This window comes from Jatropha curcas, chromosome 11 (genome assembly GCF_041381405.1).
Source record: "Jatropha curcas cultivar XTBG-Jc1 chromosome 11, XTBG_Jcur_1.0, whole genome shotgun sequence".
NCBI lineage: Eukaryota > Viridiplantae > Streptophyta > Magnoliopsida > Malpighiales > Euphorbiaceae > Jatropha > Jatropha curcas.
In genome coordinates, this window is record NC_143161.1 from 2,416,156 (window position 1) to 2,442,336 (window position 26,181).

General features: G+C 32.6%; 5 protein-coding genes across 7 annotated transcripts; 4 read left to right on the forward strand and 1 right to left on the reverse strand.

Moving 5' to 3' along the window:
- Positions 1-226: 226 nt before the first annotated feature.
- On the forward strand, positions 227-5,245 carry LOC105649688 (Leucine-rich repeat protein kinase family protein). Of its 3 annotated transcripts, XM_012236415.4 has the most exons (12): positions 227-580; positions 698-830; positions 914-985; positions 1,136-1,279; positions 1,391-1,462; positions 1,547-1,606; positions 2,112-2,182; positions 2,262-2,402; positions 2,503-2,841; positions 3,376-3,767; positions 3,896-4,208; positions 4,994-5,245. In XM_012236415.4, the coding sequence occupies exons 1-11, from the start codon at positions 484-486 to the stop codon at positions 4,202-4,204; spliced, it is 1,830 nt and encodes a 609-aa protein (XP_012091805.1). In that variant the 5' UTR covers positions 227-483; the 3' UTR covers positions 4,205-4,208; positions 4,994-5,245. The 3 variants fall into 3 exon arrangements, with proteins under 3 accessions (XP_012091805.1, XP_012091804.1, XP_089572764.1); XM_012236414.4 differs by lacking the exon at positions 4,994-5,245 and having other exon boundaries at positions 229-580; positions 3,896-4,348; XM_089716638.1 differs by lacking the exons at positions 227-580; positions 698-830; positions 4,994-5,245 and having other exon boundaries at positions 954-985; positions 1,136-1,218; positions 3,896-4,348.
- A 1,785-nt stretch (positions 5,246-7,030) lies between these two features.
- Positions 7,031-10,596, forward strand: LOC105649689 (hypothetical protein). Its single transcript, XM_020685645.3, has 3 exons — positions 7,031-7,562; positions 7,792-8,683; positions 10,016-10,596. Exons 2-3 carry the CDS (start codon positions 7,827-7,829, stop codon positions 10,233-10,235), a joined length of 1,077 nt encoding a protein of 358 aa, XP_020541304.1. The 5' UTR covers positions 7,031-7,562; positions 7,792-7,826; the 3' UTR covers positions 10,236-10,596.
- Positions 10,597-16,679: 6,083 nt separating this feature from the next.
- LOC105649690 (Ribosomal L5P family protein) lies at positions 16,680-18,480 on the forward strand. Its single transcript, XM_012236418.4, has 5 exons — positions 16,680-16,830; positions 16,950-17,057; positions 17,157-17,199; positions 17,320-17,515; positions 18,120-18,480. The coding sequence occupies exons 1-5, from the start codon at positions 16,828-16,830 to the stop codon at positions 18,316-18,318; spliced, it is 549 nt and encodes a 182-aa protein (XP_012091808.1). The 5' UTR covers positions 16,680-16,827; the 3' UTR covers positions 18,319-18,480.
- A 438-nt stretch (positions 18,481-18,918) lies between these two features.
- On the reverse strand, positions 18,919-20,629 carry LOC105649691 (Rho termination factor). The gene is made up of 3 exons (XM_012236419.4): positions 20,334-20,629; positions 19,678-19,995; positions 18,919-19,413 (listed from the first exon to the last, which is right to left on the reverse strand). Exons 1-3 carry the CDS (start codon positions 20,431-20,433, stop codon positions 19,055-19,057), a joined length of 777 nt encoding a protein of 258 aa, XP_012091809.1. The 5' UTR covers positions 20,434-20,629; the 3' UTR covers positions 18,919-19,054.
- Positions 20,613-25,678, forward strand: DOT4 (Pentatricopeptide repeat (PPR) superfamily protein; the record flags this gene model as incomplete). The annotated part of the gene is given in 3 exon segments (XM_089716407.1): positions 20,613-21,213; positions 21,216-23,431; positions 23,839-25,678. Coding segments are annotated over 2 exon segments (2,745 nt in total), but the record flags the coding sequence as incomplete, so codon positions are not given.
- Positions 25,679-26,181: the final 503 nt, after the last annotated feature.

Here is a 26,181-nt window from a genome sequence, read left to right on the forward strand (position 1 = left end):
ACGGTCATAAAGCGATCAGGTGTTAATTTAATTTTACAGCGATGAGAATAATAATTGGTTAAGACGAGACAAGGCGACCATCTCTGTCATTTCCAAATCTCGAGATCGTTTTACGCTTCTGAGCTATGCTCTTGTTCCTACGATATTCAATTAAAATTTTTAAATAGACAATAATTAATTAAATTACATTAGATAAACAAATGCAAACATCAGAAAAAAGGTTCCCTCTATCTAATTTCTTGCCTTCAGTCCCATTTTCGTAAATAGAATTATTACATTTCACTATGCAATTTCAATTAACTCTTCTCGAGGGAAACAAATATTCAAAGATGCCAAGAAATAGCAGTCAAGAATTGGCAAGAAAGTCCAACCCCAGTTCTGGGTTACATTAATTATCCTGACCTTAAGCAGTCAGAAAAACAGTGCAAATTTCAATTGTTTTCTTTTTGGTACTCTCATAGGAACTAGGAGGGTGCAAATGTAATGGCCATTTTGTTCTTCTGTTTCTTCTCGTTTTGGGTGGATGTTACTTTAGCCTCTGATGGTCTTGTGCTCTCTCCCAAAGGAGTTAACTATGAAGGTGACGCTTCCTAACGCCTAAAGTAGTAATAAACTTTCACGCATCTGCATTTTAATTTTATGTTTGTTAAATTGTTGGTTTTTTTCCTTTTCTTTTTCTGGGTTTTTCCAAAACAAGTGGCCGCATTGATGGCGGTGAAAAGAGAAATGATAGATGAGCCCAAAGTGATGGAAGGTTGGGATATAAATTCCGTTGACCCTTGCACTTGGAAAATGGTTGGCTGCTCTTCTGAAGGCTTTGTCGTTTCCCTGTGAGTGAGAAATTATTTTGTTTTGTTATCAGGAAACGAAATAAAAAAAAAGGTACAGATATTGTTATTGTTGTTGTTGGTAGTGAAATGGCAAGCATGGGATTATCAGGGACGCTGCCAGCAAGTATTGGGAATTTGAGTCATCTAAGGATAATGTAAGTTGCTCTTCTATTTATTTGCAATCGTTGCTTCCTTAATTCGTTTGGCTTCCTGACTCTAAATTCATTGCCAGTTTGTGGGAATTGTTCTTCAATTTAATTCAGTCTTTTGCCTCCACTGCTTATTTTTCTGCTGTGTACTTGCAGGCTAATGCAGAACAATCAGTTAACTGGTGCCATCCCAGCAGAGATAGGAAAGCTTTCAGAGCTTCAGACTTTGGATCTCTCAGGTAACCAGTTTGCTGGAGATATTCCAAGCTCTTTGGGTTTTCTGGCTCATCTAAGTTACTTGTGAGTTTGGTTTCACCTTCTACATTTGGCATTAATACTCCTTTTGGTTTTAGTAATGGGTTTTCTTCTAAACAGTTGTTTCTAAACCTTTTAGCACTGCCAACTTTTCAGGCGGCTCAGCAGAAACAAGTTATCAGGACAGATACCTAAACTTGTTGCCAATCTTACTGGACTTCTATTTCTGTATGTTCTATAAAATGTTAGTTTCTTTTTTCCCGTATGGGTCATAGAAGATGCTTTAATTTTTTCATTACCAATGTTATGCAGGGATTTATCATTTAACAATCTCAGCGGTCCCACTCCAGAAATACTAGCAAAACGATACAGGTTAGTGGAACTGCATTTAATCTTATTAATTATTGTTCAATTTATTATGCACCTAAAATTGGGAAAGTGAAACTTGTGTATAGCACCTTCTGCCATCTGAATTGTCATTCTATTGTTTAAAAATTTGCTATGCATTCCAATACATTTTCTGATAATCATCCCATGGACTCTTGACATGGAGATTTAGTCTAAGAGTAGTTATCATGTTATCAAGCAAAGCAACTAAATAGCTGCTTTTGGTTCCATTTGATTCTGGAACCAAATGGTTGCAGATTTCTTTTCTAATGCTTGTTTGCTCAGTTGATGTTAGGAAAACTTTATTCATGAAAACGAAAATCATTGACCAACTAGCAATGGTTTTATTGGTATCTAAAAACTCTTGAGTGCATTAATGTCTAGCTGCAGTAACCCATCATTTAATACTATTGTTTTCTGAAAACATATAAATTCCTCTTGGTTTTTCTATCTTCATCAGTTTCAAGGTGTACATATTTTCTTGTTGCAGTATCACAGGGAATAGGTTTCTTTGTTCTTCCTCGCCTGCACAGATATGCATGGATCCAAAGCCAGGAAATGGTAATGCGACTAACCTATTGAACTTTTTTGTAAAATTTCATTTTTACACCAACTAAGAATACTTAATCAACAATTGCAGAGACAGTTTCATTTCAGAAAGCCAGCAATCACCATCATTGGGTGCTTTCTATCGCTATAGGAGTCAGTTGCACTTTTGTGATTTCTGTAATGCTGCTTGTTTGTTGGGTGCATTGGTACAGATCTCGTCTAACATCACATGGTACTCCCTGAACTTTATATTCCTTCTCCATTCCTGGTAATGTGAAGCGTATGATTGAAGATAAATAACTATGATACATTCTCGTTATTCCAATTTACAGTACAGCAAGATTATGAATTTCATATTGGTCATTTGAAGAGGTTCTCGTTTCGTGAGCTGCAACTTGCTACAGGCAACTTTAGTGCTAAAAATATCTTAGGTCAAGGTGGATTTGGGGTGGTTTACAAGGGATGTCTTCCAAACAAGAAATTGGTGGCAGTTAAGAGGCTGAAAGATCCAAATTACACTGGAGAAGTTCAGTTTCAAACTGAAGTTGAAATGATTGGCTTGGCATTGCACCGAAACCTCTTACATTTATATGGCTTCTGTATGACACCTGATGAGAGGTTGCTAGTGTATCCATATATGCCAAATGGCAGCGTTGCTGACCGCTTGAGAGGTTCGTCCCATTTGTTGATGAATGTGCTTCTCTCTCTCCTCCTCTTTCCATGTGCTTATTTTAAGGTGTGAAGTTGGATTCATGTTCTTTATTACTACTTTAAGTGAAATAAGGTTACTTATTGTGATATACATCAATGAAATGTTGAAACAGCCTGAAGTTCCAATTGATTAGTGTAATTGGTTCAAGACGAAGACTTCTCAAAGTATAGAAGTGTACTGAATCTTTTTCTTCTACTTTCAGTTTAAGTACTTCAAATTTTTGTTTCAATTGTCTTGACTAGTGATAATCTCATGTTTTTTCCCTTTGAATCTTAATGTTAAATATTGAATAGTACGAACAACTTGTCAAATGAAAAATTATCATCCATGCTTGGATTTTAGCTTTATTGGACTTCAGGATTTGATTTTCCTTCTATTTCTCTACCAGTGTTTCAATAAAGTCAACACTCATATATAGTAGAACTTTCTTAATGGAGACTTTTTCTTCTTATCCTTGGGGTCTCATCCTCATTGGCTTGCTTCTGTATAACAGAGACTGGCCGAGAAAAACCATCATTGGATTGGAACAGACGGATTCACATTGCCCTTGGGACTGCTCGTGGACTTCTATACTTGCACGAACAGTGTAATCCAAAAATAATTCACAGAGATGTAAAAGCAGCGAACATTTTACTTGACGAAAGTTTTGAAGCTGTAGTTGGAGATTTTGGTCTCGCTAAGCTATTAGATCAAAGAGATTCACATGTCACTACTGCAGTTCGGGGTACTGTAGGCCACATTGCGCCCGAGTATCTTTCAACAGGACAATCCTCCGAAAAAACAGATGTCTTTGGATTTGGCATACTACTTTTAGAACTCATAACAGGGCAAAAAGCATTAGATGCTGGAAATGGTCAGATTCAGAAAGGAATGATTCTTGACTGGGTAAGTAATTCTTCTACATTGCTGTGGTTTCCGACTTGCATTTTACAAGTTTCTTTCTCTTAAATTGTTATTTGACTATGTGGTTGATAGTAGTACATAAATTAGTAGCTAGTGGTTGATTTGTGCAGGTTAGGACTTTGCATGAGGAGAAGAGGCTGGAAGTTCTAGCAGATAGGGATTTGAAGGGTTGTTTTGATGCAGTAGAGCTGGAGAAGGCAGTGGAGTTGGCTATGCAGTGTACTCGATCACATCCTAATCTCCGTCCAAAAATGTCCGAAATCTTGAAAGTCCTGGAAGGTCTTGCCGGACAGTCAGGAGCAGAGGAATCACAAGGTGGATATGAGGCAAGGGTTTGCAGTTTCTCAAGGCATCACAGCGATGTCCATGAAGAATCTTCAATTATCATTGAAGCGATGGAGCTTTCTGGACCTCGATGAACAAGTACAAATTTTCCTTCCTGAATTCAACTGTAAATGATTTTTTTTTTTTTTCTAAATTTATTTGTTTGTATTTTAGACAGATTTATATTGCATACACAGTTTTGCTATTGCTATATCATATAGATACTTTTCAAGTCTAAAGTGAGGATATATCACGTTGATGAAGCTATCTTTTATCACTTGTCTGTGGATAACTAGATCTGTTAGCCAAAATAATACTTCCCTCAGTTGATGCAGGTTGGTTTTCAACTAGGAAGTCTTATCATGCAATAGTTTGTCATCATTATTGTTAATTATTTTTATTATGCGATTATTGTCATTATTATTCTTAATTATTTTATTGCTGCCAATGATCTGTGGATGATGCATGCTGATTCCTCAAATGAGATCTGAAGTGACAATACAACTGTTAAATGTACTAAAGAAAACATTAGTTTTGGAATTTTGCATATTAATCTGATAATGCTTAATTGAATTCAAAAGAGTACTTAGGGATGCTATTATCTGATCAACCTGATTTTTTATGGATTGAGCTTGGAAACATGATCTGGTATTTGATTGTTAGTACCAATTTATATATTTTTATATTGGAGTATAAAAGAAGGGTGTCGTCTTTCTTTTTGAATAGAACTCATTAAATTAGTGAAAATTCCTGGTATATAGAAGATTTAAACCCTATTCTTAAGATACTCGTACAGAATAAAAAGATCAGTGAGATTATATCCGAACTATTATTTTGATGCTGATCTGAAAATCACTTCTTTTCCTTTTTGTTATCATTGACAGAAACAAATGAGGGGACAATCTCTTTTTCACGGTGGCCTTTAGAATTATTCTGTGGGTCTGGTAAGGCTAACATAACATAAATTTTTCTTCTTAGAAATTTCGTTTAGCATTAATTTATAAATAACATTAACATCAATATAGCCTTGTTGGTCTGGATGACTGGTTGTTATCCATCTCTATAAGGCCCATAGTTTTTGTTCATAGTTGCCAACTTGTTTCGTGTGCAACTTGCCTGACACTTACTTGGTTAACTACATGCCTAATTTTTCTTCTCCAGCACGTTGAAGAAAAAAAAAATCAAAGCATATGGTTAGACTTTGTAAATTGATTTAAGTATAAATGAAATGAATCTAAAATTAAATAAAATTTATTAGTTAAATTAAACTTATATTTAAAATTGTTAATCATTTTAATTAGTCAAAGTTATTAAGTATTAAATTTCCTGTGAACCAAATAAAATAATAAAATATTAATCAGATACAGTTTGATTAGTCTTCTCACTCATGTGAAAAAATGAGAGGTTTTGAGTTCGAATCCTCTCGATCACACGTATTTAACGAGTGAAAGGGAAGGCTACCCGCTATTCCTGTTACATTAGATTTTATAGAAAATTAAAAAAAAAAGTAATAAAATAAAATAGTAAAATCCTATTTGAAGATTGGAGTGCATTTTTAATTTCCAAAAGTATAATATGTCCTTTATGTGGGAAATGGAAGATACTGCCTTCCTATTATATTATTTTGGGCATATACAACTTGGATTCCTGTTGTGAGTTGAGATTTTTGTCATAAATATCCACTAGGAATTCCAAGTCAAAATGCAACTAAAAATAGGATTATCGAAGGAAAATTATGATTATGTTTATGAAGATCAGGACCCCTAGCCCCACAATTTTTGTCCACAGTTAGTCCTTGAAAATCATCTTATTAGTATACATGATCATTTCTACCAATTTAAAATTCCAATTAACATATTTTTCGAGAGATAACTCGGTGGTAAATGCATATATAGTCTGATAGATTCAAATTCCCCTTCTCTTAATACTTAAAAAAGAAAATAAAAACTGTTAAATTTAACAGAATATTTAAGAACATGTTGCAAATAGGGGAGAAAATAGAAATTGGAGTGAGATATAATTTTTTAAACCCTAAAGAAACCAAAATAAATAAATTTTCAAATTTCAATATCTTTCCTTTTCTTTTGAGGCATATTCTCCTAAGTCGAATGTGATTGAAATGCCTATGCAAACCAAATAACGACAGTTTATCGTCAATTTTCTAAGTAACTTTCAGCGTTTTGATCTTTGTGGATAGTCAAAGTATTAAACATTATTTTTACAGTGTTTGATAACATATCAGTGGAACAATTAATTCATATAATATTTAATTTATCTAAAAAATTTAATTTTGCTGAACAACTCAATATTAAGTAATCCGAGTTTATCCAAGATCGATATTGAAATCTAGCAGTATATTTCTAATTGGACACAAAATGATATCAATATAACCCAAGTTTATCCATATTTTGTTTAAAATTCAAAAGTTTATCCATAACGAAACGAGATCTATTAAAATACTAAATATATATATATATATATATATATATACATTTTCTTCCTACAAAAAAAGGCAAAGAATTCTTAAGGGCATAATTTAAACTAAGCAATAGGATAATTCTCTTTCTGAAAATTCTCATATTTAAAAACTACCTAAACAAATAAAAAATATAAGGAAATTTTTCCCAAGTATTTATTCGTTTCTTTCTAATTCCGCAAAGGTGAAAAAATAGAAAAAAACAAAGTGAAAAGAACTGGCATATCACAACGTACTGGGCGTTTGAAGCAAAGAATTTCAACAATCACCGAAGAAGAAAGAAACCTAAGACTATACCATAGTTATTAACTATTAAAGAGTCAAAATTCACTGAATGACAAAACAATAAATGACATCAATCTCTTCCACCTCCACCGGTACTATCTGTCTGTTGTTCTGTCCTTCATTATCCATTCACAAAGAGTCTTCTTTTTCTTCTTTTTTTTTTTTTGGGGGTTTTTTAAAAGGAAAAGATTTATTGGGGTATAACCATAATCATTGTATCTAAACGTATTAATCGTCAGCGTTTACTCTTGAACATTCACGCGCAATAAATTTGCATTGATGGAAATTTTTTTGGGACAAGAACAGTTATCCAATAAAAAATGAACCATAAATACAAACAATTTCTTTTCGAGTATCCAATTCTTATCTTGGTCTACGTTAACGTAATCAGTAAATTATTCATTAGTTAATTCATTCCCACTCCACCTCTTGCTTGCTAGTTCCAGATATTTGTATCCACCTAATCCTCTCTATCTCTGTCACATCATCTTCTTCGGTGGCCATGATATCAACTATTATGTGCAGAGACACTATTTGTTGTGGTTTCACTTGGAGATAACACCTCTTCACATATTTAGATCCCTCTGTTTCTATCTCGTTTTTAACGTGTGTAACATTTGAAGTAAACGCTTTGGTGGAGATATAACTGGACGGTTTTTATCCGTGGACTTGAAGTTATCCAAAAGGCGTAGGTAATGATCTGGGTTTTTGTTTTTCTCTTCGAAGCAATCTCCTTTTCCAGTTAATTAGCGTTATTAAGCTTGTTTCGTTGCCGTTTGGTCATTTCTTTTGGATACGTTTGATTTTCAAGTATGAAGTACAGTTGTTTGTTTGGCAGTTTTTGGGCTACTAATTTGTATAGATAATATTGCAGACTACATGTTTGTGTAATCACTGCTAACATTGGATTTCTATTTGGAGGTTTTTGAGAGTTGTAGATTATATTGGCAAGATTAATGGATCTAGAAACGCATGAAAATAGATTAGTTGATGGGGGTCAGAATCAAGTTAAGCAAGGAAGTGGGGATTCAAGCAATTCGGGTAATGGGATTGTGTCAGAGAATCAAGTTGTTTTAAATTCAGGAGAGACAATTGCAAGTGGGAAAAGTCAGGGTGTTGATGCAAAAGCAAATGGACTGGAGTCAATTAAAATAGTAGCAGATCAGGAGGCAAGCGGTGGGAGAGGAATTGACAAGCCATTGGATGAAGCAATTGGTGGAAATTCAAGTATTTTAGTTAATGAGGTCACTCCTGAGAGGACGATGGTGATAAATTCAGGAGAGATCCTGAGCAACAATGCAGAAAACAAGGATTTGAGCATAAAAGTTGATGAATTTGGACTGAGTTGTACAGTAATAGCTCAGGAGGCATGTATTAGGCGAGAAAATGGCGAGACGTTGAGTGAAGTTCGGCAACAAAATCATCAGGATGTGACTGTGCTTGAGACAGTAATATTGGTAAATTCAGAAGAGAATATTCCTATTAGTGGAGGAAATGGGCAATTGGAAATCAAGGGCTCTGATTTGGGGCAAAGTAAGATAACTGCAGATAAGTCAAAGACAAAAGTGTCTAAAGGTGAGAAGCAATCATGTGTGATTGATATGAAATGTGCAGGTGGTGGTGGAGGCAGTGTTTTGGATTGGGATAGAGAAACGGTTTGCAGGATTTGTCACTTGAATTCTGAGGGATTGTTGGTAACCGATGCCCCTGACTCTCGGACAGATCTAATTCAGCTAGGTTGTGGGTGTAAAGATGAGCTCGGCATTGTACATGCTTATTGTGCTGAGGCCTGGTTTAAGCTAAAAGGAAACAGGTAAACTTTTCTATTGTTAAAAGCAGAGTCTTAATATGAGGTTTGCTTTCTGTTTGTGTGCGCTAATACGTAAGATTGGATTGGATTGGATTGGATTGGTTGAGACTTCAAATCATTAGTGGCTTATTATATAACTTGCGATGCCAATGAAATAAGCTATGATGTTTTGCCATTTATCTGAATTTAACGTCATTACCTCAAGCATGGCCTTGAGTTCAGTTCTTAAGTTTGGTGAACTCCTGGGGGAACAATATAGTTGGACTTTGTGATGTAAATGAAACTAGGTGAGAGAAATTCCTTCAGATGATTGTAAGAAAAAGGTTTTAACCTATCCTCTTCTTCAATTAACCATGGCATTTTCCATCTAAGAAGTATAATAAAAGTACAAATGATCAATATTTTATTACGCTTCATGATTTAAATGTATATGTTTGAGACACTATCACCAAAGTATCTAGTGAAGTTGGTGAACTATCTGACTTCTGGGTTTCTTGAATTTTAGCTTGTGAACGGAACTGCAGTCATCATAATGGCTTTAGCTAGGTTACGAAAATGGATGCATTGCTTGCAATAGATGCTTTTGGGACATTAGATGCATTGTTGTTTTTCATATTTATTATGAATTTTCCTTAGAAAGTGCCAGAGTTTGTACAATCCAAGTACACAGGGTATCTATCTTTCATTAGTGAATTTCAAGGGAAATGTATGCCATTACTGTTGTGGGAATTCTTGGAAACGTCTCTTGTGCACTTACAATATTTAGGCAATTAGACTAATTAGGTATTCAATTTCTTTTATTCAAGTTGTGAAGCAAGTTGTAATATGTAATGTGGAACATGAATTTGTCATCCTATTGGAAGGCTGTTTCGGTTATTCTGTTTGTGAGTGTGAGTGTAAAGCATACAAATTCTGACCATGGTGGTGTTGGATTTGGGTCAGTTTGAAGTGCACAAATTTTTCCATGACTCCACTACTAAATGTTATGAACTCACATTCTAGTTCAGATGAAACCCATGTCCAATCTGAGTGTCCATAAATGTATATTAGTAAATACTTATCATCTTTGAATTGAGCTTATGTTGGTTGCATCATTAACTTTATTTTCATGTGCTCATAAGAACACTTTATGATTGCATTAAAGTATTTCTCTGTTCTGCACATCAGGCTCTTATTTATCACTTTGAACGACAAATTTATAGTTTTCTCAGTTCATTCATTCTTTCTGTTATTCTGTGAATTATTTTATTTATAATAAAAACCTTCAGATGCTTTATATGAAAATGGGCCATGGATTATCAATATGAACCAGAATTCTTACTTCTCTTAATGCAGAATTTGTGAAATTTGTGGGGAAGCAGCAAAGAATATTACAGGTGTTGGGGATAACAGGTTTGTGGAAGAGTGGAATCAAAGGAGATTTATCGGTACCAATAGTAGCTCATCAGACAGGGGTGGAAGTTGTTGGCGCGGACAACCCTTTTGTAACTTTCTGATGGCATGCCTGGTTATAGCTTTTGTACTCCCATGGTTTTTCCGAGTAAACATGTTTTAACTCGGAGCAAATGGAGCTTAAAGGTTATTCTTCTTGCGTGCACATCTAGAACTTGCACTGCATGGGTATAGCATTGTTGATCAATGATGGATTTAGCCTGATGAATTGGGTCTTGATTCATATATTTTAAGGTGTGTTTTTACTGCTTTGACTCGGGTTGTATAGTTGCTCAATAGTTACCATACAAAGCTGGAGGAGACTTCCCTTTTTCTTTCAATTTTTTATTTAATTCACCTTTTCTATCTAAGTGACTGGAAATTGTTTTAAAGGCATACATGTCATCACAAATTGAATGATACATATATAAATACAATTTATATACAATATTTGTTTCCAATAAAAAATTATAATTTTTTGTGTTGCTTTTATTTTTTTTCTTTTTTTTTTTTTTTTTAAATTCAAATCACCGATAGAAATTACATTAGTTTGGCCAGAGCGATGAAGTATAGCGCCTGCATTTGCAATTTCTATCTCGCAATATATGAATTAACTCTATACTGATTAATTTGCCAATGAATGTGCTGATTAATCCTATATTTTTATTTTCATTAGAGGCTAAGTTGTGCAATTTCATTCCATCATGATCACTGTTTTTCAAGTTGTACAATTTTTTTAAATAAAAATAATTAAAAGACTTGGTTAACTTACCTAAAAAAAATTAAGACTCAATTAACTTAACCAAGCTTCCATTCAACCCAAAAATGGACCTTTCTGGTTAATAGAGAAAGAACAAAGGTGACAAAATAATAAATACATATATATATTAGAAAATTTTGAAAGAGTAAAATTAAAAAAATATGGCCAAATTACTCATTTTAGAATTAGAATTTTTTTTTTCAAACCTAGTTACATATGTGTATCTCATTAAATAATTAAAAATTCAAAAACTTATAAAAAAATAATGCACTTAAAATTTTATTGTTTTTAAATTAATATTTTTTTATCATTTTATTATAATTATTTAAAAACAATATATTTTTATTAAATATTTTTTAGAAATAATTAGTATCTTTCTTTCGTGTAACACATTGAAAAAGAAAATATTCACCTTATATATATATATATATATATATATATATATATATATATAAAGTAATAATAAGAAAATGCATAAAACTATATGTATAAAACAATTTGGAGTCTATTTCATGTTGTTGGGTGGAATATACAGCAATTAGCGAATTTGTTTTTGTGTTAATGTGCTGGACATTATAAATACACGGCATAAAAATATAAAATGTAAATACAGAATGCCTCCGCCACAGCCATATCTGAAATTACCCAAATGAATGACAATGGAAGGATAGAATTGTCATTTGACATCGCTTAGGTTCGACTGTATATTTTCTTCACCATTGTAAAACAGATTAATTCCGGATTAGCTATATTGCTTATTTTTCTTCTTATAAGAAAAATAATAAAAATAATAAATTGCAACTCTCATTATATCTTAACAAATTAATTTTTGCCTTATTTCCAAAGGTTATGGGTATTAATATTATTTATCTATTTATCATGCAATACAATGTCATTCTCATATTTGACGCGCTTTGCAGTTTCTCTGTCTATATTTTAATTTACTCCAATATTTCAAAATAGAAGATAGATAGATCTATTTGATAACTTTTTATAACTAAACTCACATTAAAAAGGTCATAAAATCAATGTTTATATTGGAATCATATTCATGCTAAATTAATTTCTTATTGTTCGGTTTAAATCTAAAATTTATTTATTTGTTTATTTTGGTATATTTCTAGCTCCATTGAAAATTTTATGATGCTCGCTGTCATGCAAATCATGAAGTTAATACTATATCTGTTTCATGATATTTGTCACATTTGGAATTTCACATTTCTTAAGAAAATCATTAAATTTATTCATTTATAATAAATTATTGAGTAAATTGGCTGTATTACCCTTAATTTAATAATAATTCTCTAAGAAAATCATTAAATTGAAGTAATAATTATTGGTCATATATAAAGAGTAAACATGGAAATAAAGTATTTATTATTCCTTGGAACTACAAATATGACGATTATTTTGGAACAAACTATTTTCTCAAATGTAACAAGTATTATGAAATGGAGACAATATTATACAAATAAATATAATCTCGATCATACTAGCCACAAGTTATTGTCATAAAATATATTCCTTTCATACTATCCTGTAACTGTAGCTCTAGTTTTCTTTTTCACTTATTTCAAATTATAATAACAGTAATTTTTTAATGTATCAATAAATTCATTATTGCATTTAAAAAATTAAAATTTTTGATTAATTTAAAAATAATTTAGTATGAGTCATTTATTCTCGATATATATAAAAGCAGAGTAGTTTACATTATACGGAAGCCAAGTCTGAAGAAGATAATAACTATTTAGGACATTGTAAGAAGATAAGATATTTTATATTTTCTAAAAAGTTTCATAAATTATTAAAAATTCAAAATTAAAAAACCAAAATAAAAACAGTGGGACCAAAAATTAAATTTTCAAATGTAATATATACCTATATATTTTTTTTAAATTTTTAATTTTTTGACATTTCCTACTCTATTATATCTCTCTTTCTCTCCTTCACACACGATCAAAATCCAATCATTCTTGCGGGAACAACAAGTTTGAAAGAGCACCACGTTCCCAGTGCCAGATGGATGGAGAGCTTTAATAGTACTTGATTTTGCAAATAAATAATAATTAATCTTCTTGCATGTCATTTTTTGCATCCAGAGCTAAATTTAATGATGTATATCAAAATTTCAAATTTTCACGCTGCATTAAAAATTAAAAAAATCAAGTGTCTTTTCATATTAAAAAAAATAAAGGGTAAAACTACCATACAGATATTAAAATTTTGTATTAAAACAGAAACTATTTTTACCATTATATTTAAAATAGTTAAATATAAACCATTGGATTCAAAATGGCTTTAACAACTTATTATTTATATAATAGGTTATCAAAAATAGAATATTTATTTATTATTATTAAATATAAATGTTATTGTTTAATTGTGTAAATAAAACATTATTCTTTTCAAAACAATTATAAAAATTAAAAGTTTTAAAGATAAAATAATTATTTAATACATCAAATTTTATTTACCCAAAATGAATTTTTAAAAATTTTAATAAATAATTATAAATTTTTATTTATGTTATTGTTAAAACATTTATTATGTATTTATGCAATTGACACTATATTATATATACACGAATTCCCATTATCTTCTTAATAAAATAGTTTTTAATTAATAAAATTAAATTAAATAACTTAAATATATGACTTATAAAACCTCTCACTTTTATAAAATCTAATTATATAAATTGAACTATATAAATAATATCTTGTGACTTCTAATTAATTATAGTTTTTACCTTAAATTTATTTATATTTTTTTAAAATAACAGATATTACATAATCATATTATAATTAATACAAAATTTTAAATTTGTGAAAATTTTAATAAGGTATTAGAATCATTTTTAATTTTTTATAAAAATAATTATCTAAAATTATTCTTTGCTATTCTTAATAGTATTTTCTAAAATTCTATATTTTTGTTAAGACCAATTTGTTAATAGTTTATCTTTACATAAAATAATACAATTAATATTTCATATAAAATTATTGATATGTATAGGATTTATTTTTATCTTCAAAAAAAAGTTCTTCACATTTTATATAAAAAAATAATAATGAAAATTTTATGAGAGAAAAAAAATCAAAATTTTGATAAAAAAATATATAATTGGATTTAACCAGCCTTGGTTACTTGCAATAGCAGGCTAACATTGACAAATGATACAAAAAGAGAGTTCTGTATGGGTGTAGAATTGTATTGTAGAAAAATCCAAAAATAAATAGTATTTCAATTTAAACACATATCAATATTCAATTCCGCTTTCTTTATTCTTGTCCATCCCAATTCTATTATATATCAACTGGATTCCTGCATTTTGTATTTAATCTTAACCGCAATTAATTAAATATCATAAATTACCATCTGTTTATCCTTAATTAATTCATTAAGAGGTCATCAGTAGATAATGTGCAGTTACTTGGTCCCACACTCTATTGCGATGAACAAGACATTTGCTTCAAATAATGTTCTTCTACTTCTGATATTCCTAATCAATTGAAAAAAGAAAAAAAGAAAAAAACTTCTGTTATTCCTAATCAATTGAAAAAAGAAAAAAAGGGAAATTGTCATTGGTAATAACGCAGGGGAGAGAGAAGAAAAGCAAATTCCGAAAATGAAGATAGGTGTGTATTACTATATTTGCATAAATATCCTAACTACTAATAAATATATATTAGTTCATAAATGATATTAGATTGGTGTGTACAAGATACAATAATTTTAAAAAAAAGTATAACACACACACACTTATAATATACTAGACTAAATAAGTATAATACACTGATATTTCAAATAAATAAATAATTATTTATAATAAATCATAAACATAAAATAAAAAAATACATAATTTCTTATTTCGATATAATTAGTTAAATTCTCAAAATTATTATCACTATTAAAAATAAGTTAATAGTGTGTGTGCATTTTTTTATGCAAGTCATACCGTACATGACTTTTGCTGTTGCATACATTGGTAGGGTGTTATAATGGGTCATGACATGAGAACCTGGTTCACCTAATACGCGAAATAAAAGGGTTAAGGTTGAGGTTAAATGGGTTCGTGTCATGAATGAATCACCCATTTATGACACGAATATAAACGTGTTGTGTCATGGGTCGACATGCGAATTAGGCGAGTGATTCGTTTATTTAAAAGTAAAAAAGTAATTTTAGCGTGAGATATAAATATCCAACTAAAACCCTATTTAAACTTTATTAATGTATTAATTTTTATTTTAGTTATAAATCTTGAATAATTTATGTATGAAAAATTATTTTTAAATATAATTTGAGTTAAATAAGTTAACATTTAACTTATTTAAGTAGGTTAAGCGGATTGTGTACAGGTAAACACGACCCACTTAACCTGCTTATATTATCAAGCGGATTATACGGGTCGTATATAGGTCAATATGACTCACTTAACCTGTTTATGATATTAGACGAGTTACACGTGTCATGTTCGTGTTTCCTTCCTAATCTTTTATGTCGTGTTCGTGTTGATCATAATATGTCACGTGTTAGGTGAAACCGTGTCAGAATCCGAAACGCTAATCCTTTTTGACACCTCTACTTTGATAAAAGGTTTGCAAGATACTTAAAAAGACACAATTTAATATTATAACTTTTTCAACATATCTTAATGAGATACAATTTTATAATATATTTCACGATCAATTTATCATATAATTTTTGTTATTTTTAAATGATGTTATAAAAGATTGTTTTATTTTTAAATATTACTCTAATTCTAACACCAGGTCATAAATCAATTAATAATTAATATGAAGTGACTTAAAAATTATAATTTAACCGTATTAACTGTAGACCTGACATGCTATTTTATCCTAACTTTGAGAACTACCCGGTTGATGCACTTTCATTCCATTATTATCACAATATTTCAAGTTTTACAAATTTTTTGAATAAAAAATAAAAAACGTGAGTCTCACAGTTGGAGCTTGGAGCTTGGTTAATCCAACCCAAAAAAAACTCGACGTTTTGACCAAAAAGAAGGAAAGGGTAATAGCTTGGTTGGTTATAAATCATACTTCTGCTTGCACCAAACACAATTACATAAAATTTACAAAATAATCACAAAATAAAAGTGATAAAGAGGAAGAAAAACAAAACAAAAGGGAAGGCTATATATATATTAGAGAAATAAAATTGAAAGACTAAAATTTAAAAAGTTTCAAGTGCCTAAAATTATATATACATATCTAATTAAAAATTATATTTTAGAAAAATATATCCAGTCAAATTATAAAAAATAAAAGAATTTTCAAAAATTTATAAAAAATAGAATAGTCAATGGAGAGAGAATTTTCAGCTTTTTCATTTGTTTTAGTTTAGATTGGACTTCATTAACCTTATTAAAAATAATTAACACTAATAAAATTTTTATAGTTTTCAAATTAATATTTTTATCATTTTTTAATTATTTAAAAATAACAAATCAATATTAATTTTTTTAAAAAATTAATTACTATTTTTATTTATATAACACGTTGAAGCAAAATCACCTTAAAAATTATATATATATATAAAATAAGAAAAAGTTTAAAACAATTTGGGCCATGCTAATCTTGGAGTCTATTTTTTGTTGATGGGTCGAACATATAGCAATTAGCGAATTTCTATTTGTATTAATGTGTTGGACATTAAAAATGCACGGCCCAAAGATAAAAAGGGTAGTACAGTCTACTTCCGCCACTGCCACAGATGGAAAATTACCTAACTCAATGACAATGAAGGACAGAATTGTCAATTGGCGTCACTCAAGTTGTGGATAGGAATGTAATTTAACTATCTACGAATACAATTACAAAACCCTAGCCCTCCCTTCCCATTGTTTATAAGATAACCCTAATACCTCAAACTGAACGTTCTCTCCAGCCTCCGCTTCTCTGTCTACAAGGATCTCCTTCAAACAACAAAAATGGTATCTCTTCGATCTCTGCCGCTGTTTCTCTTCCTGCATTTTAACTCGTAACTCTTATGTCAGCTATGTTTACTGATTGATTCTGTGTGTCTGCTGATTCTGTTACTATGGTGATTTAGGCTTCGGAGAAGAAGCTCTCAAACCCAATGAGAGAGATTAAGGTACAGAAGCTTGTACTAAATATATCCGTCGGAGAAAGCGGTGATAGGCTCACTCGTGCTGCTAAGGTATTCTTTAACCTTCTTTTTAATTTCTCTTATTTATGCTCTTTCTTTTAGCCTTCGTTACTCTGATCTGAAATATCCATCCATTGATTTTGCCTTTAGGTGCTCGAGCAACTTAGCGGTCAGACTCCTGTCTTCTCTAAGGGTATAATGCTAGGCACAGTATCTTTGTTAATTTTTTTCCACGCAGTGTCTTTGTCAATTTTGCTATATTGTGTCGTAATTTTAATATAGAATGTTGTTTGTTGATATCGGATATGGGCAGCTAGGTACACTGTTCGATCTTTTGGTATCAGGCGTAATGAAAAGATTGCTTGCTATGTGACCGTGAGGGGGGACAAAGCTATGCAGCTACTTGAAAGTGGTTTGAAAGTGAAGGAATACGAGCTGTTGAGAAGAAACTTCAGTGACACTGGTTGCTTTGGATTTGGAATCCAGGAGCACATTGATCTTGGCATCAAGTGAGTCTTGTTTGTTTGATCATGTTGGCTGTAGTTTCCATTTAATTAAATGCAAATGCTTTATCGGATACAGCAAAATCAATCTTTGGTTGAATTTGGAATTAGGAATTAGGATATATGCTTTGATGTTGTTATACCTATTGTTTAAAATGTGGTTTGACTGATGGTGTTACACTAGTTTTTATGGGTGGAACCTTTGTTGATTTACCTGCCCATTTATTTCCATTTGAATGGTAGTATGTATAGCATTTTGATTCTTTGATAGTTTGGAGTATTTATTGAAATGATTTTATTGGCCAACAATCTATGTTTAGAGTTGGCTTTTAAAAGTATGCTTATTCAAAAAGAATCATAATAATATCTTGTATTCTTATTTTCATTTTTCTATTGTTTGTGTATGGCTTTACCTTGTAGCAGTATTGTCCATTTGCACGAGACAAATGCACCTTGTAAACATTGCTAACTAACGGTGTTCCATATTCTAAGTTATTAGAGCATGCTTATTGCTACCTTGAAAGTGAAATCATTTGGTTTATTATTGTAATTCTAATTCAAATTCAATCTTGTGTGATAAGCTGATCTTGATATTTTTATTTCTTTGCAGGTATGATCCTTCAACTGGTATTTATGGTATGGATTTCTATGTTGTTTTGGAGCGTCCAGGCTATCGCGTTGGTCGTCGCAGAAGATGCAAGTCAAAGGTCGGTATTCAGCACCGGGTTACCAAGGAGGATGCAATGAAGTGGTTTCAGGTGAAATATGAAGGTGTCATCCTCAACAAGGCCCAGAATATTACATCGTAGAAAGTGTTGGTTTTTCAAGTAATATTTTGCAGAATGTCTTTTTATTTTGTTGGGAGTTATGTAACTTCTGAAGAGAATTTTGGATTTGGTAGAATCTTGTTTACTATAATTTTGGATTGGTTAGAATCTGAAATACTATTTCTGGTCATCATTCTATTTTAATTGTGCGTGCTTTACTTATATGTGAGTATATCATTGCTTTACTTACATAATTGCTAAAATTCGATTTGGCCATTCTTTACCCAAATAATTGTGGTTCGTTTTTTAATTTAGATTCTTATGGTCATGCATCGGACTTCGGAATGAATTGTGTTTGATGCATTCTAACAGAGGTGGTGATGTGGTTTATTAGGCGGGCGGTACAACCCAAAAGTTACGTGATAGCAAATGGCTAGGTTAGCGAAGTATTCCCTGTGTTAGTGGATTTTTTTTAGATGTTCAGAAATTTTTTGCATGTCTTGCAATTTAGTTTTATGTTGAATCTTTAAGAACTCGGTGGAATGGTTTCAGGGCGTTATGCTCATGGAGTCTTTCACAATTAGTTGCCATATGAGTTCTAAGGACCAACGAAAAGATCGAGTTTAAAGCTATAAATCCCAATTAAAATATATAATTGCAAAATTCTTGAATATTATGTTTAAAATCAAGAATCCAATTGCATTCGTTCGTCCGTCCTACAGCCACCGAAATTATATGGGACTGAACAAGCTACAAACAATAATTCTGAAGCTTTTATTCAAAGCTTTGAAGACCTTAGCAATTCCAAGAGTTTACCTTTCTTCAACTTGGAGTAGCCCTTCATTCCCCTAGACTTCGCCAGCTCCCTCAGCTCTGGCAGTTTCATTTCATCTATTTTTGGTGGCATCACCAACTTTTTCTCTTCTTTAGTCGCTGATGAATCACTGTTCAACTCAATAGTGTTTCCCGTTGGGATTGTTGTAGGTGGTATTGGGGACCTCCTAACAAAATTTGTCGGTGGCCTAGTTAAGTTGAAGTTTGCTGCCGAGTCTTGCACATCATTGTCTAGCGTATTTTCCTTCTTGGCAACACCTCTTTTCTGTGCCAACGCCTTATCTCCTTCACCTTTTATAGTTCCTTAAGCAACCAAAAACTCAAAATTATGCATGGCGTAAGAGACGAGAAACTGCAAGAATAAAAAGAAAAGAATTCACCAAAGAAAAAAAAATATTGCAGATGATGTTGTCTAAAGTTAATCTTTCTGGTTACCCTTAACCCCCGTGTTCTTGTACAAGTCAATAAGAGAGAAAAAGGAAAAAGCTGAAATTTTAAGCAAAAAACCTGTAAAATCATTATGTGCAAATTTTCTACAACCGGAAGAAGCATTTCCATTTAGGTTACCTTCTCTTGGCTTCTTCGATTGGTGAAGAACCTCCAGAATCGATTCAGTTGGGGACAAGCTGGCATTGCTCTGCTTAGCCAATGCCTTTGAGATTGAGGACTGTATACGTCTGAACAACGCAAGAATCTCCTCCTGTTTAGGCGATCTGTGAATTTTCCCACCAGAGAACTGAAGTTTTTTACCCACATCTTCCTTTTCTGTTCTTCCTAATGCAGAACCTTTCCGGGGAAGTCTGCTTCTTTTACGTTCATCAGACTTAGTGCTCGAAACACTTAATTGAAGCACATGGTTTTGCGAAGCAAAAGCCCAGGGACTATCTGCAATTGCAGCCAAATTTAACAAGCTGCATCAAAAAGTAAGCTCTCAGTTTGAAAGTTCACAAATTTTACATTTTCTGTCCTCAATCGAAATATTGACATCCAAAACTTCATGAGATGGAATGAATTGTAGCCCAGAAAATGGAAATTTCAGGCTTTAAAAAGGGTTTATATTGTCTTTGCATATATAAAAGCAATAGCATACAAATCTGTATCTCTAAATTAGAATCGATTATCTCACCACAAAATAAATTCGATCCATCTATATAAGGTATCATTTACAGAGTAAAACGCAGTCCCGACTAAAATTTATGGGTTTAGGTAAGGAAAGGAAATACCTTTGAAAATCTGAACGGGTCTTCCGAGCTTGAGCTGCTTGCTGAAAGAAACGAAAGATGGAAAGTTAACATACTGAGAATGGAAAACAACCGCATCCATACTTCCAGGGAAGTTTCTAAGATTCTCAATATGCAATTAGATTGGGTTTATTGATGCTCTTGTTGCATTTCTTTATTGCCGAAAATACCTAAACCACATCTTGTTTTAGCGCGTGTTATCCACGTATTGTTATTTATGTAACAATAATACTTTGATTTGCTCCATTAATTTGAGAATAATATGCTATAATTTGCCTAAGAACTAACTTTTTGTATAATTGCCATCCCAATCTAGCTTTTCTCGTTAGAACTTGTCTTTCCCGCTTTTTTCTCCATCATGTTGATTTCGACGGCCGAAACGCACTACTAAAGTTCTCTGTCTCTTCATATAATAAAAAACATGGAGAAAGAAGCTGTATCAAATCTCAAAATGCGTCACTTTTTAGTAAATCATATCCAAAGTTCACTATTTCATCATCCAATTTGCACAGTTCTCCTACCACATTATCCGTCTCTTTCTCGCTTATTAAAGAAGAAGAATACCAAATCTCTGATTGCAACAGAAAAATTTGTGAATTATGTGAAGTGGGTAACCTTGGAAAAGCCATACAATTGCTTGAAATTTCTCCAAAAATGGAAATTGAAACAAGAACTTATTGTTCAATATTGCAGCTTTGTGCTGAGCTTAAGTCTCTACAAGATGGCAAACAAGTTCATTCGATAATTTGCTCTAATGGGGTTCCAACTGATGGTGTTCTGGGAAGAAAACTTGTATTTATGTATGTAAATTGTGGGGATATAAGACAAGGGAGGCCAATTTTCGATAAGATTGCAAATGAGAAGTTTTTCTTTGGAATCTAATGTTGAGTGGGTATGCAAAGATAGATGATTTTGAGGAAAGTCTATATTTATTTCGGAAGATGTTGGCCTTGGGAATTGAAATGAACTCCCATACATTTTCCTGCATTTTGAAGTGTTTTGCAGCTCTAGGAAGTGTCAAGGAAGGTGAATGGACTCATGGGTTTTTGCTAAAATTGGGTTTTGGCTCTTATAATACTGTTGTCAATTCTCTAATAACTTTTTACTTCAAGATTAGAAAAGTTGAAAATGCACATAAGTTGTTCGACGAAGTGAGTGATCGAGATATTATTTCAAGGAACTCAATGATAAGTGGCTTTGTGGCAAACAATCTTCCTGAGAAAGGACTAATGGTTTTCAAAGAGATGCTGCATCTGGGAGTTCGCATGGATTTAGCTACAATTGTTAGCGTTCTTCCAGCCTGTGCAAATTGTGGTAATGTTCTAGTCAGGAGGGTTGTCCATGCCTCTGCAATAAAAGCAGGTTTGGGTAGAAGAATGACCTTTGCTAATACATTACTGGATATGTATTCTAAATGTAGTAACTTGGATAACGCAATTCAAGTGTTTGAGAAGATGGATGAAAAAAGTATTGTATCTTGGACTTCTCTGATTTCAGGGTATGCTCGAGAAGGTTTGTCTGAACAGGCAATTAGATTGTTCCATGAAATGGAAAGTGAAGGTGTCAGGCCAGATATTTTCACTATCACTATGGTTCTTCACGCTTGTGCTTGTGATGGATCACTGGAAATTGGCAAGGATGTGCACAATTACATCAGGAGAAATGGCCTGGAATCAAATCTTTTTGTATGTAACTCTCTCGTGGATATGTATGCAAAATGTGGAAGCATGGAAGATGCAAACTTGGTGTTTTTGAAGATGCCTGTGAAGGACATTATCTCATGGAATACCATGATCGGAGGGTATTCAAAAAATGGTGTTCCCAATGAAGCTCTTAGTCTGTTTGTTGCCATGTTACAAGAATTAAAACCTGATGGTAGAACAATGGCTTGTATTCTTCCAGCTTTTGCTAGCCTAGCTGCTTTAGATAGAGGCAAAGAGATCCATGCATACATACTGAGAAATGGTTATTTTTTTTATCAACATGTTGCTAACGCACTTATTGACATGTATGTGAAGTGTGGGTCACTAGCTCTTTCACGGTTACTCTTTGATATGATACCCATGAAGGATCTGATATCATGGACTGTGATGATCACTGGGTATGGAATGCATGGATTTGGCAAAGAAGCTATTGCTGTCTTTAATAAAATGAGATTATCAGGGAGTGAGCCCGATAAAGTTGACTTCATTTCTATGCTTTATGCTTGCAGTCATTCTGGGTTACTTGATGAAGGATGGAGATTCTTTAACATTATGCAACATTAGTGCAATATTGAGCCAAAATTGGAGCACTATGCTTGCATGGTGGATCTTCTTGCCTGCAGTGGGAAACTATCAATGGCGTACAAATTCATAAAATCAATGTCAATTGAACCTGATGCTACAATATGGGGTGCTTTGCTCTGTGGGTGCAGGATTCACCATAATGTCAAATTAGCAGAGAAGGTAGCAGAACGTGTCTTTGAACTAGAACCAGAGAACACAGGATACTATGTACTTTTAGCAAATATCTATGCTGAGGCTGAAAAGTGGGAAGAAGTGAAAAGTATAAGAGAGAAGATTGGTAGTCGGGGTTTAAAGAAAAATCCTGGCTGCAGTTGGATAGAGGTCAAGGGGAAAGTTCATAGGAAAGTTCATATATTTGTTGCTGGAGATGGTTCACATCCACAAGCCCAAAAGATTGAGTCTCTGTTGAATAGGTTTAGATCAAAGATGAAGGAAGAGAATTACTTCCCAAAAATGAGATATGCTATGATTAATGCAAATGACCTCGAGAAGGAAATGGCCCTCTGTGGGCACAGTGAAAAGTTGGCTATGGCTTTTAGAATATTGAGCTTGCCACCTGGCAAAACAATACGAGTAACCAAAAATTTAAGGGTCTGCAGTGACTGTCATGACATGGCGAAGTTTATGTCCAAGTCAGCGAGAAGGGAGATCATAATGAGAGATTCTAATCGCTTTCATCATTTTAAAGATGGCACTTGTTCTTGCAGAGGTTTCTGGTAAATCACTGGAGAGGAGTTTGAATATACCAGAGCTCACCAAAGCCACTTAAAGGTCGACTCTTCTTTTTAACCAGTAAGTAAATTTTGTAAATAATGATTAGGAGTTAGGACGGCATTTCTCAGACAATTTAAGTTTAGGTCTCTCTGAATACTGGGTCATGGTAAATTCTAGTTCACACTTCGTATTGCAAGTTATTAAGAAACTGAAAGCCATTCCTTTTCATTACATTTGCAACATAAAAGAGATAGTGAATGATGGAGATAAGTGTAATAATAGAAATTGCATTTTTATATTGTGTTTCATGGCTTTCTGATCATATATGAGAAGGTTCTAGTAGTACAGGTCTTAAACTTTGGTAGTAGAGGTTTGATACAGTAAGTTTTGCTTTACTATCATAGCAATCTTTTTCTTTCCTACCTTTTTTTTTGGGTTATCGCCCTCTTCTGATCTATTCCTCAACTATTTATTATTCTTGACAGGGTATCGAGGAAAGGGAACTCTCTTCCAAGTGGGAACTGGTTTTCATGGGAAAGCTGAAATGGTCAGAAATAGAGGTTAGTTTTACACTCTTTTCAAGATAACATATGGCAATAAGTCCATGTGACTGTGAGGCAATATAAAAAATATTGCCGAAGGCTTGAAGCTGTAAATGAGAATTGGAAATGTGTATATTGTGGAAAAAAAATGACCATTTTCTTTTACCTTCTCTTTATAAGAATTTGAAATGAAAATTAACCTGTTGGAGATAACCAATGAAGTTTGGCTTGGCCTACCCTGTTAGCCAGCGCTTCAAATGTTTCTGACCAGTTCACAACCTTTATTGGCTTTCAAATGGATGCTAAAAAGTATGCCGTGTCAATTTATTGACATTTATGTTTCCCCATCTTCGTTTGAGGGGCTTGATCCATGGCTATATCTTTGTACTTTCTCATTTTTCTCTAGTGTTTTAGCACATGGAAGTAATAAGACTCGTAGGATTACTCTTGGGCGGTGCCCCTAATTTTATTGTTGATTCTGTACCTCTATTACTAATGCAAGGAACTTTTTATTTATTTAAAAAGAAAAGGCTCAAAATGGATATCATATGTCCATGACTGATTTAACAAGGGAAAGAATCGTGACATGTTAATCAGAAATCACATTTAAAGGTAAAATGTGCAAGTGAAGAATGGTAAGCAGGTAATATAGTAACATTCCCTTATCTTTCATTATATGCTTTTTCCTCTGTAATCACAAGTATCCCTTTCTCACTCAGAAGTTTTAATTTTTAGGATGGGCTACTCTTTGATCTGTGGGGAGTATGATTGCTATGGTAGGGAATAAATCTAACAAGGGGCTTGGAGAAAGGAAGGTGGCAATCATTATTGTCACTCTGCCTAAAAATAAAATTTAGGCCTCTTTTTCTTTTATGATTATGGTTTCAATAGCAAAAAATACAGTGTATAATTTTTCTAGTTCTTTCTACTTGATCTTTTTGTAGTTGTGGTATTAGCCAGTGTTTTTAAAATGGTCATTTACCAGTTAAACTAAAAACCAATTCAATGACTAGTTGGATTCAGTCCAATTTGGTGTTTCAGTATATTTTGTTCGCATTAAAATGCACTTATATACTCTTAATGATCTTTGACTGGTTTTGCCAACTTGAATGTTTCTTTTGCCCACTAAACGTTCATTGGACTGTTTGCTTTTTGTCCAAATTTTTTTTTTTCTCCTATGCTTTTAAATATTTTTCTTTATGCTGAAAGCACATGTTAAATATTTTTATACAGGGATACTGACAAATGTCCATTACCTGGTGTGGAGTTCTGTGTGAAATTTTCAAATGCAGAAATTGGCCAAGGATTCTATTGACTGAAGGTACAGTTTAAGATGATTATATCAATTCAGTAGCTTTACTGAGCCTGAGGCAGCACTATGGAAAGAGTTTGGCTTCAAGTTGAAAATGGATCCCGGGTGTGTACCTTGACAAGAATAGAAGCTGGAAATGGATTTCCAATTACAGTCATTGGAAGCTTAAAAGTTCAGGGATCTTGGAGAAAGCCATACGTACACCTGCTTCATACCAAATTATGTAGATGATGGCTTATGATTGACCAGTCATTATTACAAATAAAAATAATGCTCAGAGACATTTCTGCAGCGGGAAATGAAATTCATCCACATGGGGTGGTCCTCTTACTTAACAATATGGAAACTCTTACCATACCTGTACACAGCTAATATGGAATTGGTAGACAAATTATATCTACCATTAAAATTTGTACCAAATGGTGGCTGGTTTTGTCATTTATGATTGAATCTTCTTTTCATCAATTTTCATCAGCTATCACCAACAAAAAGTAATTTTTGATTAAGGGATACTGAAATGGAAAATTTCAGATTGGCCATCAGTATCAGCTGAAACAAAAGGCAGTTCTGTTGAATGTGAGGATAGAGGAATATTTAGCCACAACTAGCAAGACAGAGATGGGAAAGCCAAAGCTGGAGTTTAGGTTGGAAGATATTGGCAGGCCAAAGGCCGGAAGCAAGCCAATGGGCAAAGTCATTCTATTATAGCTTCGTAGTTATTTCACACCCATATTATAGCCAAATTGTTCTCCAGAAATTAGCAATTCAAGAAATCAATCAATGAGATTAAATCAAAATTGCGTTTGATTGTACCTTAACTTTTGAGGTTGAAAGAAATGGAAAAATTGAACATAAAATTCATTTTGTTTGAACATCAATTAAAATGTGATATTTCAAACGGATTTAAGTATAATAACATCCCAAGTGTGAATTTATAAAGGGAAAAGTACTATTTAATTTTCAAGCAGAAAAGT